General features: G+C 35.7%; 1 protein-coding gene across 1 annotated transcript; it reads right to left on the bottom strand.

The window, feature by feature from the left end:
• Positions 1 to 276: 276 nt before the first annotated feature.
• Gm20798 (predicted gene, 20798) lies at positions 277 to 960 on the bottom strand. Its single transcript, XM_017318860.1, has one exon. It carries the CDS (start codon positions 958 to 960, stop codon positions 277 to 279), a length of 684 nt encoding a protein of 227 aa, XP_017174349.1.
• Positions 961 to 15,093: the final 14,133 nt, after the last annotated feature.

Below are 15,093 nucleotides of genomic sequence, written 5' to 3'. Positions count from 1 at the left end.
CATTTTAGCCTGTGTAATATTAGATGTATGCACTGTTCACAGCCTGAGTTGCAACTTTCATCTTGCTTTGATGTTCTTTCCACCATAGTCCATCTCTTCCAACAATGTGTTCACTAAAAGCATGTCATGTCACACGTATTAATTTTTAGAACAAAACAAATTTTATTGACAAAGATACTGAGGTTGTCAAAGACCCATAGGTACCCAACACAGGAAAATAAACATTTTTTTCAATCCTATAAGTTTACTTTTCTGTACTTTGTGATTTTTTTTAATTTAAGTGATATTTGACACCAGAGTATAGACATAGATATGTAGGTCACCAAGAAATTTGATAAAGTACACAGTAGAATTGGCTAGAACTTTGTAAACAACCTTTCCGAACTTTTTGGATCCATCATCTCTGGTGTACTGCACCCAGGAACCTATTAAGAAGTCATTGTCATCACCTGATCTCGCCTCAGCCAGAGGGGTCTCTGGAATGATGTGGAGGTTACCTTCCTTGTAGTCATCCAGGAGCTGATAGACGTAGAGGACCGGATCCTTCTTGTAGGAAATGTAAAAATAGTCCTGTAAGAATGGCACCTGGGCTAGCACCATCCCACTCCAGTTGTCCTCAGAGCCATCTTTCCCCTCAAATTTGTGTTGTACCTCTCTGCAAACCAGGGCGCTGGCGAGGTGGACATCCCTCACCTGAAGAAAAACTACTTTGTGAGGCAAGACCTTAAGATTTAAAATCCTCTCATCGCTGTGGAGCTCCTGTCCGTAGACACTGTCAATTCCGTCATACTTCACCAAATAAAGAGAAGGGTTTGTTGGCAGTTGACCTAGAATGATGGCCTTCCAATGGTTGACAGGCTCATTACCTTCCTTCCACCCGTGAGAAATTCTGCAGCCAACAATATTCCCCAGGGCCTGGGAAGAAGGCTTCCTCCTACTCTTCTTCTTGAGTGATGTCATGCTCAGACTCTTCAGAGGTATTGTCTTCTACCTGGCTGTAGACCTGTTGTGCTAGATCACACTGTCTAAGTGGCTTCCATTCTCTTCAAATATCATACTTGCCCATTGCCTGGGACTGAAGATCTTGCCCGTTTACGCCAGACACAATGCTGTTGCCTCTGTCATATATATGAATTCCTGATGGGCAATGGTTATGGGTTGGGAGTGAATGCTGGACCAAGACTCTTCTCTACGAGAACTTCTGAGCATGTGAAGAAGACTATGCTAAACAGATTTGAGCTCCTAAAATTAATTTTATAAAAATAAGAAGTTAATAAGTCAGCCATGGTGGTACACGCATTTAATCCCAGAACTCAGAAGGCAAGGACAGGCAGATTTCTAAATTAGAGACCAGCCTGGTCTACAAAGTGAGTTCCAGGGAAGCCAGTGCTATAGAGTGGAACCCTGTCTCAACAACAACAACAACAACAACAACAAGTAAAAGAAAACAGAAGAAAATCAAACGAAAAACAAACAAAAGAGAAATTCAAACAAAAAATAACAAAACAAACAATCAAATGGAGAAGTTAATAGGAAGTGGTGGTGACCCATAACTTTAATCATAGTACTCAAGAGGCAGAGTGAGGCAGACCTTAGTGAGATAAAGGCTAGTCTGGTCTACACAGTGAGTTTCCTGACAGCCAAATCTAAACATACAGAAACTCAAATAAAATTAACCAAGCAGGCAAACAAACAAACAAAGAAACAAAGAAATAAAAAAACAAGGACATAAAAATAGTGTAATTAACAAGTAATTCTCTAGAGCTCAGAAGAATATACTCAGATCAACATTTATTTCTTCAGCCCTGAGTTAATTTGTCTCTGATGAGGATCATCTCCTTGAAATTCTATGTCAATTTAGGTTGTGCTATGACTATTACACCCAATGATCAAGAAGAAGAGAGAAAAAAAAAAAATAAAAGGGCCAGAAGGGTCACCATGACTCTCTTGTACATGTAAGGACTGAGCTAAGTGCCTGCATTCACAAATATCTTCCCAGGGACACAGCACACCACTGTCCTTCTTTATTGTTTCTCCTGACCCAGCTTCAAAATTATTTGATGAAGCCATTGCATCAGTGAACTCAAGAACAACTCAACAATTTGAGGCAATATCAGCCATTTAGAACTAATATCTTCTAACATGCACTTGGACAAAGAGGAGATTTGGCATTTTAGTGGAATTGTGATCTAGATATTGTTAGCAAGGATAATAAATTCAGGAGATAAACTAACCTAGACCATTCATCTCCCTAGCTAATAAACATGGAGAAAGTAAATTGTACAGTAACTCTCTGTAGGAGAGAAAATTTTTAGCTTTCTGTAGCTATGAGGGTCCTAATTACTACATAAATATACTTACCCATAGAAAAATATCCTAGTTGTCAAGATTCTGTCTCCTGATACAGACCAGGCACCAAAAGCCTGTGGGAAAAAATGACCTGGCTTTGACACACCACTGTGAAGATAGTGAACTCACCTTCAATGGATTCTAGTGCCTCTAAGTGGAATAGATGCGCAACCTCCAGCCAGTGCTCTGTGACATCACCCTAGTTCAGCTTACATCATAAAACCCCTCTCAGGCTGGTTCCTTCCCTAGTTACACTCAGAAACGTTCAGCATCTCGAATTTACCTTTTCATATGGCCTCCTAGAAATAATAAATGAAATCCCAACTGAAAGGCCTGATGATCTGAGTAATATTCTGCCAAAGAATTTCACCCTTGCATTGTTTTTATTGTTTGGTTGTTGGATTTTTATTTATTTGTTTGGTTTGTGTTTTGTTTTGTTTCATTTTTGTTTTTATTTTCGTTCTGAGAAAGTCTTCGGTTTCTGACTTGACAACATCCATGGTGGTTATTTTTCATGTTCCAACCTTTCCCTGGTTATCTTTAAGCTGTGCTTCTTATCATAAATATTGCCAGACTCTTTGAGGCAGCACACTGGATAGCACACCAATTTTCACTTTATGAAAACCCACAGTTAGAGGAGGACTATTTTTATGCAAAAAAAACCTGGAATTTGACAGGGTTAAATGACATATATTGAAACCAATGGCAATCATGAATTATGGATTCTTTGGAAAGTAAGAGGAAAACATAGATCTTGGGCATGCTTACAAAGTTGTGATAAAATTAAAACAAACCTGATATCTCCCAGTCATATTTTAAAGGTTTTTAAAATTTACCAGCACTTCTGATTACAAGGAATTTCAGAGATTAAATGCAGTAAAACAGGATGAAATAGATGAGGTAATTTTAGTTTTGAAATATGTGTAGACAGAATACTGGACACAGGTATGTATAAAATTTACTTACAAATTAGAGGACACTTTAATTGTTCATGCCACATAGATCTTCAGTTCTTCAAAAAAAATCGCTTTCAGTACATTCCACGGTCCCCACCACACCCTGTACATCATCTTCATAGAATATGACACTATCCATAGAGAGCTAGATCCTTCAACAACAGTCATAAAAAAAATCATTCCTTAAGGTGTGGTCACAGGCCAATGTGATGGAGGATCTTTATCTGAGATTCTATCTTCCCAGGTTGATTTAAGTTCAAAAAAAAAAAATCTAAGAAGGACCACTACATATCCATATCATCAATATTGATTGCCTCACTGTATGAAACATACATGCTATGGAGTGATTTTAGATGTCAACTACTGGATGAATGCCTTAAAAAGGAGAGACAGAGAGAAAGAAAGAGAGAGAGAGAGAGAGAGAGAGAGAGAGAGAGAGAGAGAGAGAGAGATTTCTCATCTATGTGTATTAGTGCAGGGCTTTGTTTTCAAAAAAATGGATGGAACGTTAAAATACTATATATTAGGTTAGACAAGTAAAACTCAAAATGACAATTGTGAAAATATAAATTTAATAAGAGGCATTAAAAAATAGGAGGTATTTTGGAAGAGTAAGCGCAGCAGCAGGGGGAGATTTGATACCAATGGAGGATAGTGGGGAGGATGAAGATGGTAAAAGGACACTATAAACCTGTGCAAAGGGTCACAGAAAAGGCCTGCGACTTGTACACTTAAAAAACACTGGTATAAAGTAACAGAGTCCAAATAATATTTTGATTAATTTGGGGATTTTAGCTTCAAGACACTATAAAATATATTTGTATTTTTCAACTCAGGTGTGGTTCTTGCTATGTTGTACATGATATGGGTGACAGGATATGGTAAGGTGCTTCAATGTTTGTGTATCATTTATCATCAAATGCACATGTCACTCAGTGAGCTGCAAGGCTATCACAGGGAAGGAGGTATCTAAAGATATTAAGTGTACATGACGTAGGGAGAATAATGCCCCCACACTACTATAGATGTTGAAATAATCACATGTGTTTCCCAAAAATAATTTTCTGAAGATTAATCCCCAGGTGTGAATATATTTGGAAGAAATTGAATGGGTCAGGAGGGATATGACTTACATATAAAAATAATTTAATAATGCTGTTATAGAAAAGGTTTAATTATGAAAGGGAGTTTGGCTCTCTCTTTTCTCTTTCTAGCCCATTGGTTCCCTCTGTGATGACATCATCTCACAAGAATTCACTCATTTGCTGATTGTGTGTTCATCATTGAATATACAGACTCCTGAAAAGAGTCATACAAAATATGCTTCATTATATACTAGACAATTAGTGTCATTTTGTTTGGCAATACAACATGTATGATTATGCCTCAGAATCATGAGCAACTGGGCCATATGGGAAATATAATTAGTATATTTCTGCTGACTGAAGATCAGATGTGTTGAGTGTTATCATGTGTGCTGTTCATGAGAGGAAGCTGCATAGATGGTGAGTATAGATCAGAGAGGAACATCCAAGGAGGACACTATGTAAGGAACCCTAGGAAGAGCACCATCACTGCTTTTAGCTAGTACACATATTTTTAGAATCCTCACTTTCTAGGGTGGAAAAGAAAACTGTATTACTCTAATTTACTAAGTATGGTCATTTGATACATCAGTGATCATCATCAAGGTGAACAGGTGTTGACAGAAGTTTGGGGACTCAGAAGAAGCCTGTTCTGGGAAAACCCATTGCCTTCAAAGAACGGAGATCTGACCAGCAACACTGGATAAACAGTCTACATTGGCAGCAGTAGCCCCATTGTGTCCAAATTAGTGGTTTTCAATCCACTAATCCATCCATAAGCAGCCTCCAAACACTGACACCATTGCATACACTGGCAAGATTTTGCTGGAAGGACCCAGATTTAGCTGTCTCTTGTGAGGCTTTGCCATGGCCTAGCAAACACAGAAGTGGATGCTCACAGTCAGCTATTGGATGAATCACAGGGACCGAAATGGAGGAGGTAGAGAAGGTACCCAAGGAGCTAAAGGGGTCTGCAATCCCATAAGTGGAACAACAATATGAACTAAAGAAACCCCCCAGAGCTCATTTTTCTAGCAGCATATCAGAGCTCATGTTTCTAGCTGCAGTTGTATCAGAAGATGGACTAGCTGGTTATCATTGGAAAGAGAGCCCCATCAGTCTTGCAAACTTTATATGCCTTAATTCAGGGGTATGCCAGGGACAAGATGTGGTGGTGGTGGTGAGGGTGTGGTTGAGGTGGGTATGTGGGGACTTTTGAGAATGTATTGGAAATGTAAATGAAAAAATACCTAATTTTTAAAAAAATGAGGAAACCATTGTCAGAATCACCAGCAAGAATTTTAAATAACTGCCCTAAAATCTGGATTTAGGATTCCTTGAGAATCTTCCAAAACAAAAGGAAATGCAGAATCTTGGTGCTGTAATTGGAGAAGCAAGAGAAAAGCAAACAAGAATTCATCACATAAAAACAGACAGAAGAAGTAGGAATAAAGACATATTTAGGCAAGATGAATAGTGAAGTAGAGATTAGAGCAAGCAGAAAGGACTGAGGAGATAGCTCACTGCTTAGGCCCACTGATTGCTTTTGCACAGGACCAGGGTTCAATTTCTAACACCCACATGGTTGTTCACAACCACCTGCAATTCTAGTTCTAGACGATCTGATGACCTCTTTGGACAACACACACACACACAGACACACACACACGCACACACACACACACACACACACACACACACACACACACACACACACACACATATACTCACCCACAGAGAAAAAAAATCTTTTAGAAAACAATTATACAAACAAAAAGGAGTCAAGTATAGTTTTATTCCCCTTTAATACCAGCACTCAGAAGCAGGCTAAAATATGTAAGTTGAATGACTGCCTAGCTGATAGGTGTGTTTTCAGAATTTTCTTTTTCTTTTTCTTTTCTTTTTCTTTTCTTTTCTTTTCTTTTTTTTTTTTTTTTTTTGATTTTAGGACTATTTCAGTATTTGTTTAAAGATTCTAGATATTTTTTTCTATTTACTTCTTCTAATGTTTTAGGCTTTTTTTCGGGCTTTTTAGTATTTTACAGTTTTCGGGTTTTTTTTGGGGGGGGGGTGCAGGAGGGTAAAGCCCTTTGGGTTATTTAGAGTTTTAGGGTTTTAATGGTTTTAAATTTGGGTGGTTGTTTTGTCCTTACAAGTTGTTTGTTTGTTTGTTTGTTTGTTTGTTTGTTTGTTTGTTTGTTTTTGGTAGGGTTGAGGTTTGTTTGTTTATTTATGTATTTATTTATGTGTTTATTTATGTATTTATTTATTTATTTATTTTAGATCTTGATTTCTCCTAGAAATTTAAGGTATTTCAGGGTTTTAGGGCTTTTTAGGGTTTATGAATAATTTTAGGATAATTGTAGTTTTTTGTGTGTTTTTGATCTTCTTGTTGTTTTGTTTTGTTTTGTTTTTGTTTCTTTTTATACTTTTAGTGTTTTATAGGGCTTTAGAATTTTGTAAAGGTTTTTTGTTTTCTTGTGTGTGTGTTTGCTTTTTTTTTATGGGTTTAGGATTATTTTTGTATCTTAGGATTTTAGTTAATGTTTCAGGGTTTTGTAAGACTTTTGGGGGGGTAGGGTTGTTTTTATAGTCTCAGGATTTTAGTTAGTGTTTCAGGGTATTGTAGGTGTTTTGTTGTTGTTGTTTTTTGTTTGTTTATTTGTTTGTTTTTGTTGTTTTGCTTTTTTAAGCGGGTTTTCAAGGTTTTTTTTTGAGTTTCAGAGTTTTGATGTGTTTTTAGAACTTTTTTAAAAAAACCTTTTTTTAGGGTTTTACAGTTCTTTTGGGTCTTTTTACTGTTGTTGAGATTGTTTTAGAATTTTAGGGTTTTTCTTTATTTTTTAGTTTTGTTTTGTTTTTTAATTTAATTAAGGAATTTTTAAAAATTGTTTTAAGCATTTTTTTAATAAGGTTTGTAAAATGATTTTCTTTTCCAGTGTTTTTGGCGATTTTTTAAGGCAGAAGAATTTGTAGTTGTTGGGGTGGTGGTTTTGTATCTTTTCATTATCTTTTTTTTTTTTAATTTTTTTTTTTTTTATTGTCTCATTAGGGATCTAGACTTGTAGAGTTTTGGATTTTTTTTAGGGTTTTATAATTTTTTTAGGGTCTTTTTAGAGTTCTTGTGTTTTCTTATTTATAGAATTGTAGGGTTTTAAAAATGTTTATTAAGATTAAAAAAATAGCTTTTTTCGGTCATTTAGTGTTTGTTTAATAATTTTAGCGTTTTTAGGGTTTTAGGTTTTGCTTTATTGTTTTAGGGTTTTTTTTTTACGTTTTTTTAAATGATTTTAGGGTTGTTCTCAGTGTATTTGGCGAGATTTTTTTTTTAAGGCTTAGTGTGGTTATTGTTCTTTCCTTGTTTGTTTGTTTGTTTGTGGTAATGATTTTTTTGTTTTTTTGGGTCTTTGTAGAGATCTAGATTTTTGTTTGTTTGTTTGTTTGTTTGTTTGTTTAGAGTTTTAGGTTCTTTTAGTTTTATTTTTTCAAAAAAAATTATATTTTTTTATTGTTTGTTTGTTTGTTTTTAGGGTTTTTATTGTTTATTTAAAGCTTCAAGTTTATTTTCTTTTCTCCTCTTTTTTCTTTTTTATTTTTTAGAGTTTTTAGGGTCTTTAAGGTTCTATCTCTAAGAACATAGAAACTGAACCTATTGCTTTTAGATTATTTATAAAATGTATTCCATTCTGAAAACAAGAAACACTATAAAGTCATGTTTGTTCATTTGCGTGTATGTCCCCAGGAGCTATAGATTATGTGTGCCTAATGCAGAGCTCTACAATATGTCCTGATCATACAGATTTAATTGTCACATCATGAAAGTTCAAGAACTATAATATAAAGTTATATCTATGTATCCTAGTTCATTCATCTTTCAAACAAATATAGTAGAAATGTCACAGAGGGCAGAATTTATTAATCATGATTTCGAAAAAGGACCTCAAAAGTCATTAAATCAAGTATCTTATACTAGCCAAACTCTACCCATCTATCCAGTTCACTCCTGTAAGAATAATTGCACCTGGGTTTTGGTTAATTCTTATTAAATTCTCCAGTTAAAAAAGGTCTTTATTAGCCCCCTTCCAGCTTAGTGAAAAACTCCATTCACTCTCCTTCTGAAAGCAAAAGCATTTTTCTTGCACAGACTATGTTAATTTTACAACATTTGCCCCTGGATGGTTTCCATTTCCACAGTTTTGTTTGCCATGACTCAATATTTCATCTCTATTCAGACAACTCCTCTCATATATCACAGGATAATACACAATGCTCATTTGTGAGTCATGCCAAGAAAGCGGAATGAACTTGTGGGATACAGAAGAGGGAAAGACACAAGAGCAACAGAAGTATCATTAAGCTGGATACTACTCTAGAATACTGCATGCTATTCATGTATCCTGGGGATCCAGAAATTCATCTAGACTGGACCCTAGTTATCCATTGGAAGGATGTAGTCTGAAGCTTAGCCTATTAACTGGCAGCTCCCATAGCTTTGAACCGATCCAATGATTTTTATCTTCCACACACCAACCAGTAGTTTCCAAGCTACATTCCCTCTCACAGGCAAAAGCCCAGAAAAAGAATAGAAAGCACTGTAATGTGTGCTAGGGTAGTGCTCATAGAAGGTATTGGCAATCTGCACTGAATCTATTGCCACAACTGCAAAGGTATGTGGCACAGGCAATCCAAGGATCACCATGCTTCCCATTTTATCTCTCCAGTCTATATATCCACTCCCAACTCTACACACTATGCTCCTAATCCTAGGGATCATTTAGAGGTCTCATAAATACCACCATGTATAACCCCAGAAGATGAGAGATGTTTGAAGCACATCGATAGATTTTAAGTCTGACAATTGTTGATGTCATCAAAACAATTTTCTGAGCTGTGTTGTGCTTTTGTCAAACGATGGGGCTAGAATGGCCCTGCCAAGATCTAAAGCAGAAATAATAGTTTTTTATTTGTTTGTTTGTTTGTTTTTCTATTATTATATTGGAACATGTCATCATCAATTGAACTTCCTCAGTCTAAAAAAACAGGTGATACTTACAGTTATTTGCTGCCATCTCTAAAGTCTGGGCAAGGCAACTCCTGTGATTCTACAAGCCTTGCTTCTTACCATTTCTGGGCTATATGCTGTCAGGATAATGTTCTAAACAGGGAACTCTATGGATATCCAGATTTCAATAGTTTTCCCTTCAAAAATATAGTAAAAAAATTGCAATTGTACATTTATTTTAGTATTTCTGGTCAACATTTTCCTACTGAAGTGACAGAAATATTTACTTTTTTATATCTTTATACTAACATTAGATTTTTGTTTGATTTGTAGGGGACAGGCTTATTTGAGACAGTCCTACATTACTCATGCTGACCTCAAACTCGCTATGTAGCTATGGACAGTCAAAGGCCTTGATCCTCCTTCATTCAACTGCCAAGTGCTGGGATTACAGATTACAGTACCATAGCTATTAAAATATTTTCTGACTGATAAAAGAGGTGAGGATTTGACTTTAGGATTTGGGTATTTTTCTAATTGTAGTCATAGTTTACATTGAATAGAATCATTATGTGAAAGGTAACAGAGATTCTGGTCTTTCAGATTTCTACTCATTAGTAGATCAGTTAATACATTTAAATATCTGCTAAAAATGTCATGGCATAAGTGGGAACATTAGTTTAAGATCTTGCCTAGGGAGGTTTCTGATTTTTAAAAGATTCAATAAATAGGAGTAGATTTATGAGTTTAACATGAATGAGCATGTCTTATCTAATTTGCCAATGTTATACATAATAATACAAAACATAAATTTTAAGTTTTTAGAATTATTTTCCTAAAAACATATATATTTATGACCAAATGAGCTAGAATTACTCATAACAAATATTTATTATTATAAAAAGCCTAAATTTTTGTTGAAAGAAAATGAAACTTATTCTGTTGAATTTATTATAGTCTTTTATTTTGATAAGTATTTCTGAGGTTTTAAAAGATCTAAAGACAAACTATTCAGTGTATTTTTTTTATGATAATTTCCAAGTATGTTAGTATACTGAGACTAGGCTGCTAAGCCCAATGCCCACACTACAAAGAGGTTCTAGCTTTTGGTCTGTAAATGACTAAAGTGTTTTTTGCCATGCTATGAAAGGTTTAAAAATTGCCTTCATTTGGAGTATTTATTTATTTATTATCTGTAGTAGCTATCTGTTTCCTGAACTGACTCCCTCCACGTTGTTCGCAGGCAGGAAATGATCTCCTGTTCATTTCAAATTGAATACCCCCCAAACAATTAACCAACCAAATTAAAAAAAAATGGTTAATATGGTAATTGCCTCAAATCTTACATGGAAACCATTTGATGACTACAGTGATTGTTACATTAATGGGGAGATGATCTAAAATAGTTTATTATTTTACATTTATGAATTGTTGATCTTAGAGCATGAACCATGGGATATGTGTTTAGGACATTTCCCTCTCTGTGTCAATGAGTTTATCTTCTATTAGATTCAGTGTATCATATTTTATGTTGATAATCGTGTTCAATTTGAAACTGAGCTTTGTGCAAGGTGATAAGTATGGATTTATTTTTATTTTTCAACATACAGACTGCAAATTAGAACATCACCATTTATTGAAAATCCTTTCTTTTTTCCATCGTTTTTTTTTGTTGTTTTTTTTTTTTTTTTTGGTTCTTTGTCAAAAATCTAGGGTCCATAAATATTTGGTTTTCTTTCTGGATCTTCAGTTCTAGTCCACTGATTCATCTGTCAGTCTCTGTATCAATACCATGTAGTTTTTTTTTTAAATCACTTCTTCTCTATAGTAGAGTTTGAGGTCCAGGATTGCTCTGAGCCAGGATAGCAGTGGAGTCACAGAGTAGGACCCTGGCAATGCCTTTAAAATCTAAGTGTCCCAGGGCTTTCTAGCTCTCTCATTGTCCTGAAATGCTGATGATAACTTCTAAAAAGTACTGGGTCTTTCTGAGGGTAGGCTGGCTTAGGTGATTAACACCTGTAGCCTAAGAGGAGGATTAAGCAATGCAGCCTTTTTTCTAGCTCAGCAGGAATTGCTGGGCTCTAATTTTGAGCCTACTAACCAGATGTCACTGGAAGAGAAGGAATTTAGAGAAGTGATTATAGAAGTTATTACTAAGTTATAAAAAATTTCCTATGAAAGTTATATAAGGGGAAAAGCAGAAAGGTCCTAAGTGGGGAAAGGGAAAAATTCTTCTAAGTGGGCAAAAGGAAAAAAAAAATAGTCTAAGTGGAGAAAGGCAAAAAAAAAAATATTTTCTCTAGATGTTCCTCGTCTCTTTGTCCTCAGCACTTATACATATTTCAGAATACATGACCACATGCTACAAAGTTCAACAACTGTCTCAGATCAACAGGTTCACTGAAGGTATCAAACCATAACTAAGATGTTAGTGAAGTTTTGTGTAGGTAAACCCAATCAATATTTTATCTTTTACCCTAGAACCTATAATAAATCATTAGTTCCCTTCTGATGACCTTTGGTTAATTGTTATACAACCTCTTGTAATGTGCTCTGAGTAGGAGAAAGCCTAGTTACTATCAAAGAGCAATTAGTCAGAGACATTTGGAAAACTGGAAGTTCTCATTGCAGTTTTGACTCTCAGTAAAGAACCTAATAGCCCTTTTAGTTTGGGGAGAATTTTATTGAGTATTTTTGCATTGATATACATAAGAGAAGTTGGTCTGAAGTTGCCTTAATGTGGAATCAATTCACCAATAAAAACAAATAGACAAACAGACTGGCTATATAAACAATACACAACATTTTGCTGCATAAACGAAACCCACCTCAGGTAAAAAACCAGATTCTACCTCATAGTAAAAGGCTGGAAAACAATTTTCCAAGCAAATGGTCTGAAGAAATAAGATGGAGTAGCCATTCTAATATAGAATAAAATCAATTTCCAACCCAAAGATATCAAAAAAGACAAGAGGGACAATTAATGCTCATGAAAGGTAAAATCTTCCAAGATGAACCCTCTATTCTGAATATCTATGCTCCAAATGCAAAGGCATCCACATTCATTAAAGAAACTTTAGTAAAGCACAAATCACTCATTGCACTGCCCACCATAATAGTGGGAAACTTCAATAACCCACTCTTATCAATAGAAAGATCCTGGAAATAGACTCTAAACAGAGATACATTGAAGATAATAGAAGTTATGAAACAAATGGATTTAATAGATATCTACAGAACATTTACCCTAAAACAAAAGGATATAACTTCTTCTCGAAACACCATGGTATCTTCTCCACAATAGAACTTATAATCAGTCACAAAACAGGACTCAAAAAAATATTGAAAGCATCCCATACACCCTATCACATCACCATGGAAGAAGGCTGATCTTCAATAACAACATAAATAATAGAAAGCCAACATTCACGTGAAAACTGAACAACACTCTACTCAATGATAACTTGGTCAAGGAAGAAATAAAGAAGAACTTAAACACTTTTTAGAGTTTAATGAAAATGAAGGGACAATATACACAAACTTATGGGACACAATGAATGTAGTCCCACAAAGAAAACCAACAGCTCTGAATGCCACCACAAAAAAAACCAGACAGAGCACACACTAAGAGCTTGACAGCACACCTAAAAGCTCTAGAACAAAAGGAGGCAAATTTACAAGGGGGAGTAGATAGCAGAAAATAATCAAACTCGGGGCTGGAATCAACCAGTGGGAACAAAAAGAACTATTCAAAGTATCAACCAAACCAGGAGCCTGTTCTTTGAAAATAGTATCAAGATAGATAAACTCTTAGCAAGACGAACTACAGGGCACAGGGATAGTATCCTAAATAACAAGATTAGAAATGAAAAGGGAGACATAAGACCAGAACTTGTGGAAAACCTAGGCATCATCAGATACTACTACAAAAGGCTATACTAAACAAAACTGGAAAACTTGAACAAAATGGACAATTTTCTAGACAGAAATCAGATACCAAAGTTAAATCCAGATCAGAATAAAGATCTAAACAGCCCCATACCCCCTAAAGAAATAGAAGCAGTCACTAATAATCTCCCAACCAAATAATGCCCAGGACAGCCCACATGGGTTTAGTGCAGAGTTCTATCAGACCTTCAAAAAAGAACTAATTCCAACTGTCCCGAAACTATTCCATAAAATAGAAACTGAAGGTACTCTATTCAATTAATTCTATAGAAGCCAAAATTACTTTGATAACTAAACCACATAAATTCCCAACAAAATAGAAGACTTCAGACCAATTTCCCTTATGAATATCGATGCAAAAATATTTAATAAAGTCCATGCAAACTGAATCCAAGAACATATCACAAAAATCATCAATAATGATCAAGTAGGCTTCATCCTAGGGATTTAGGGATGGTTTAATATAAGGAAACACATCAACGTAATCCACTACATAAGAAACTCAAAAACAAAAACCACATAATCATCTCGTTATATGCTGAGAAATCATTTAAACAAATCCAACACCCATTCATGATAAAAATCAAGGAAAGATCAGGAATTCAAGGCCCATACTTAAACATAATAAAAGCAATATATAGCAAACCAGTAGTCAACATCAAACTAAATGGAGAGAAACTAAAACCAATCCGACTAAAATCAGGGACTAGACAAGACTGTCCACTTTCTTCCTATCTGTTCAATATAGCACTTGAAATCCTAGCCAGAGCAATTGGACAACAGAAGTACATCAAGGGAACACCGTGGTCCCTTGCCAGGGGTGTCTCTGGACACCCCCAAGGACACACACAGGATCCACCACGGGATCCTAAGACCTCTGGTGAGTGGAACACAGCACCTGGTCCAATCCAATCGCACAGGACCCGAGACTGCACATTATTATTATGCATATCAGATAGGCATGTGTGTGTGTGTGTGTGTGTGTGTGTGTGTGTGTGTGTGTGTGTGTGTGTGTGTGTGTGTGTGTTTATGTGTGTGTGTGTGTGTGTGTGTGTTTATGTGTGTGTGTGTGTGTGTGTGTGTGTGTGTGTGTGTGCATATTAACGTGTAGGTATGTAGCACTTGTGACTAGAGGAATGCAATCATGCAGTATCTTTCTTTTTGTCTCTCTACCATTTTCCTATGATGCAGTGTGTTGATTAGAATATCTTTTGCCCATGGGATGTGGCACTATTACAAGGTGTTGGCTTGTTTGAGGAAGTGTATCATTGTGTAGGCTTGCTTTTATGTAGTGCACAATCTCTGCTCAGTGACGAAAATCGATCCTCTTCCTTGCTACCTATGGCCACAAACTTCCTCCTGGTTGCCTTCAGACTAAGATATAGACCAATTAGTTCCTTCCCCAGCACCGACTCTTCCTGGATGCTGCCATTCTTCCTATCAAGATAATAATATACTGACCCTCTGAAACTGTAAGACAACATCAATTAAATTTTCCCTATAAGTGTTTCTTGAGTCATGATGTAGCTTCACATCAATGAAACCCTATTGAACATAGGCAGTATGTTAGCCTGATTTTTAATGCTTACAAGATAATTGCAACCAGCATGCAAGCACAAAGTAAAGATGATGAATGAGTTTCTTTATTTTTTGAAATTCTGTATTTTGAATGAATGAGGGGATTGGGAAAATTAGAAAGTTATGGGAAGGAGAAAGAGAGGATGCAAAGACATTTTGGGCTCCTGCAACTTGC

The sequence above is a fragment of the Mus musculus genome, chromosome Y (assembly GCF_000001635.26).
Source record: "Mus musculus strain C57BL/6J chromosome Y, GRCm38.p6 C57BL/6J".
Taxonomy (NCBI): Eukaryota; Metazoa; Chordata; class Mammalia; order Rodentia; family Muridae; genus Mus; species Mus musculus.
This window is presented reverse-complemented; position numbering and strand designations above follow the sequence as displayed.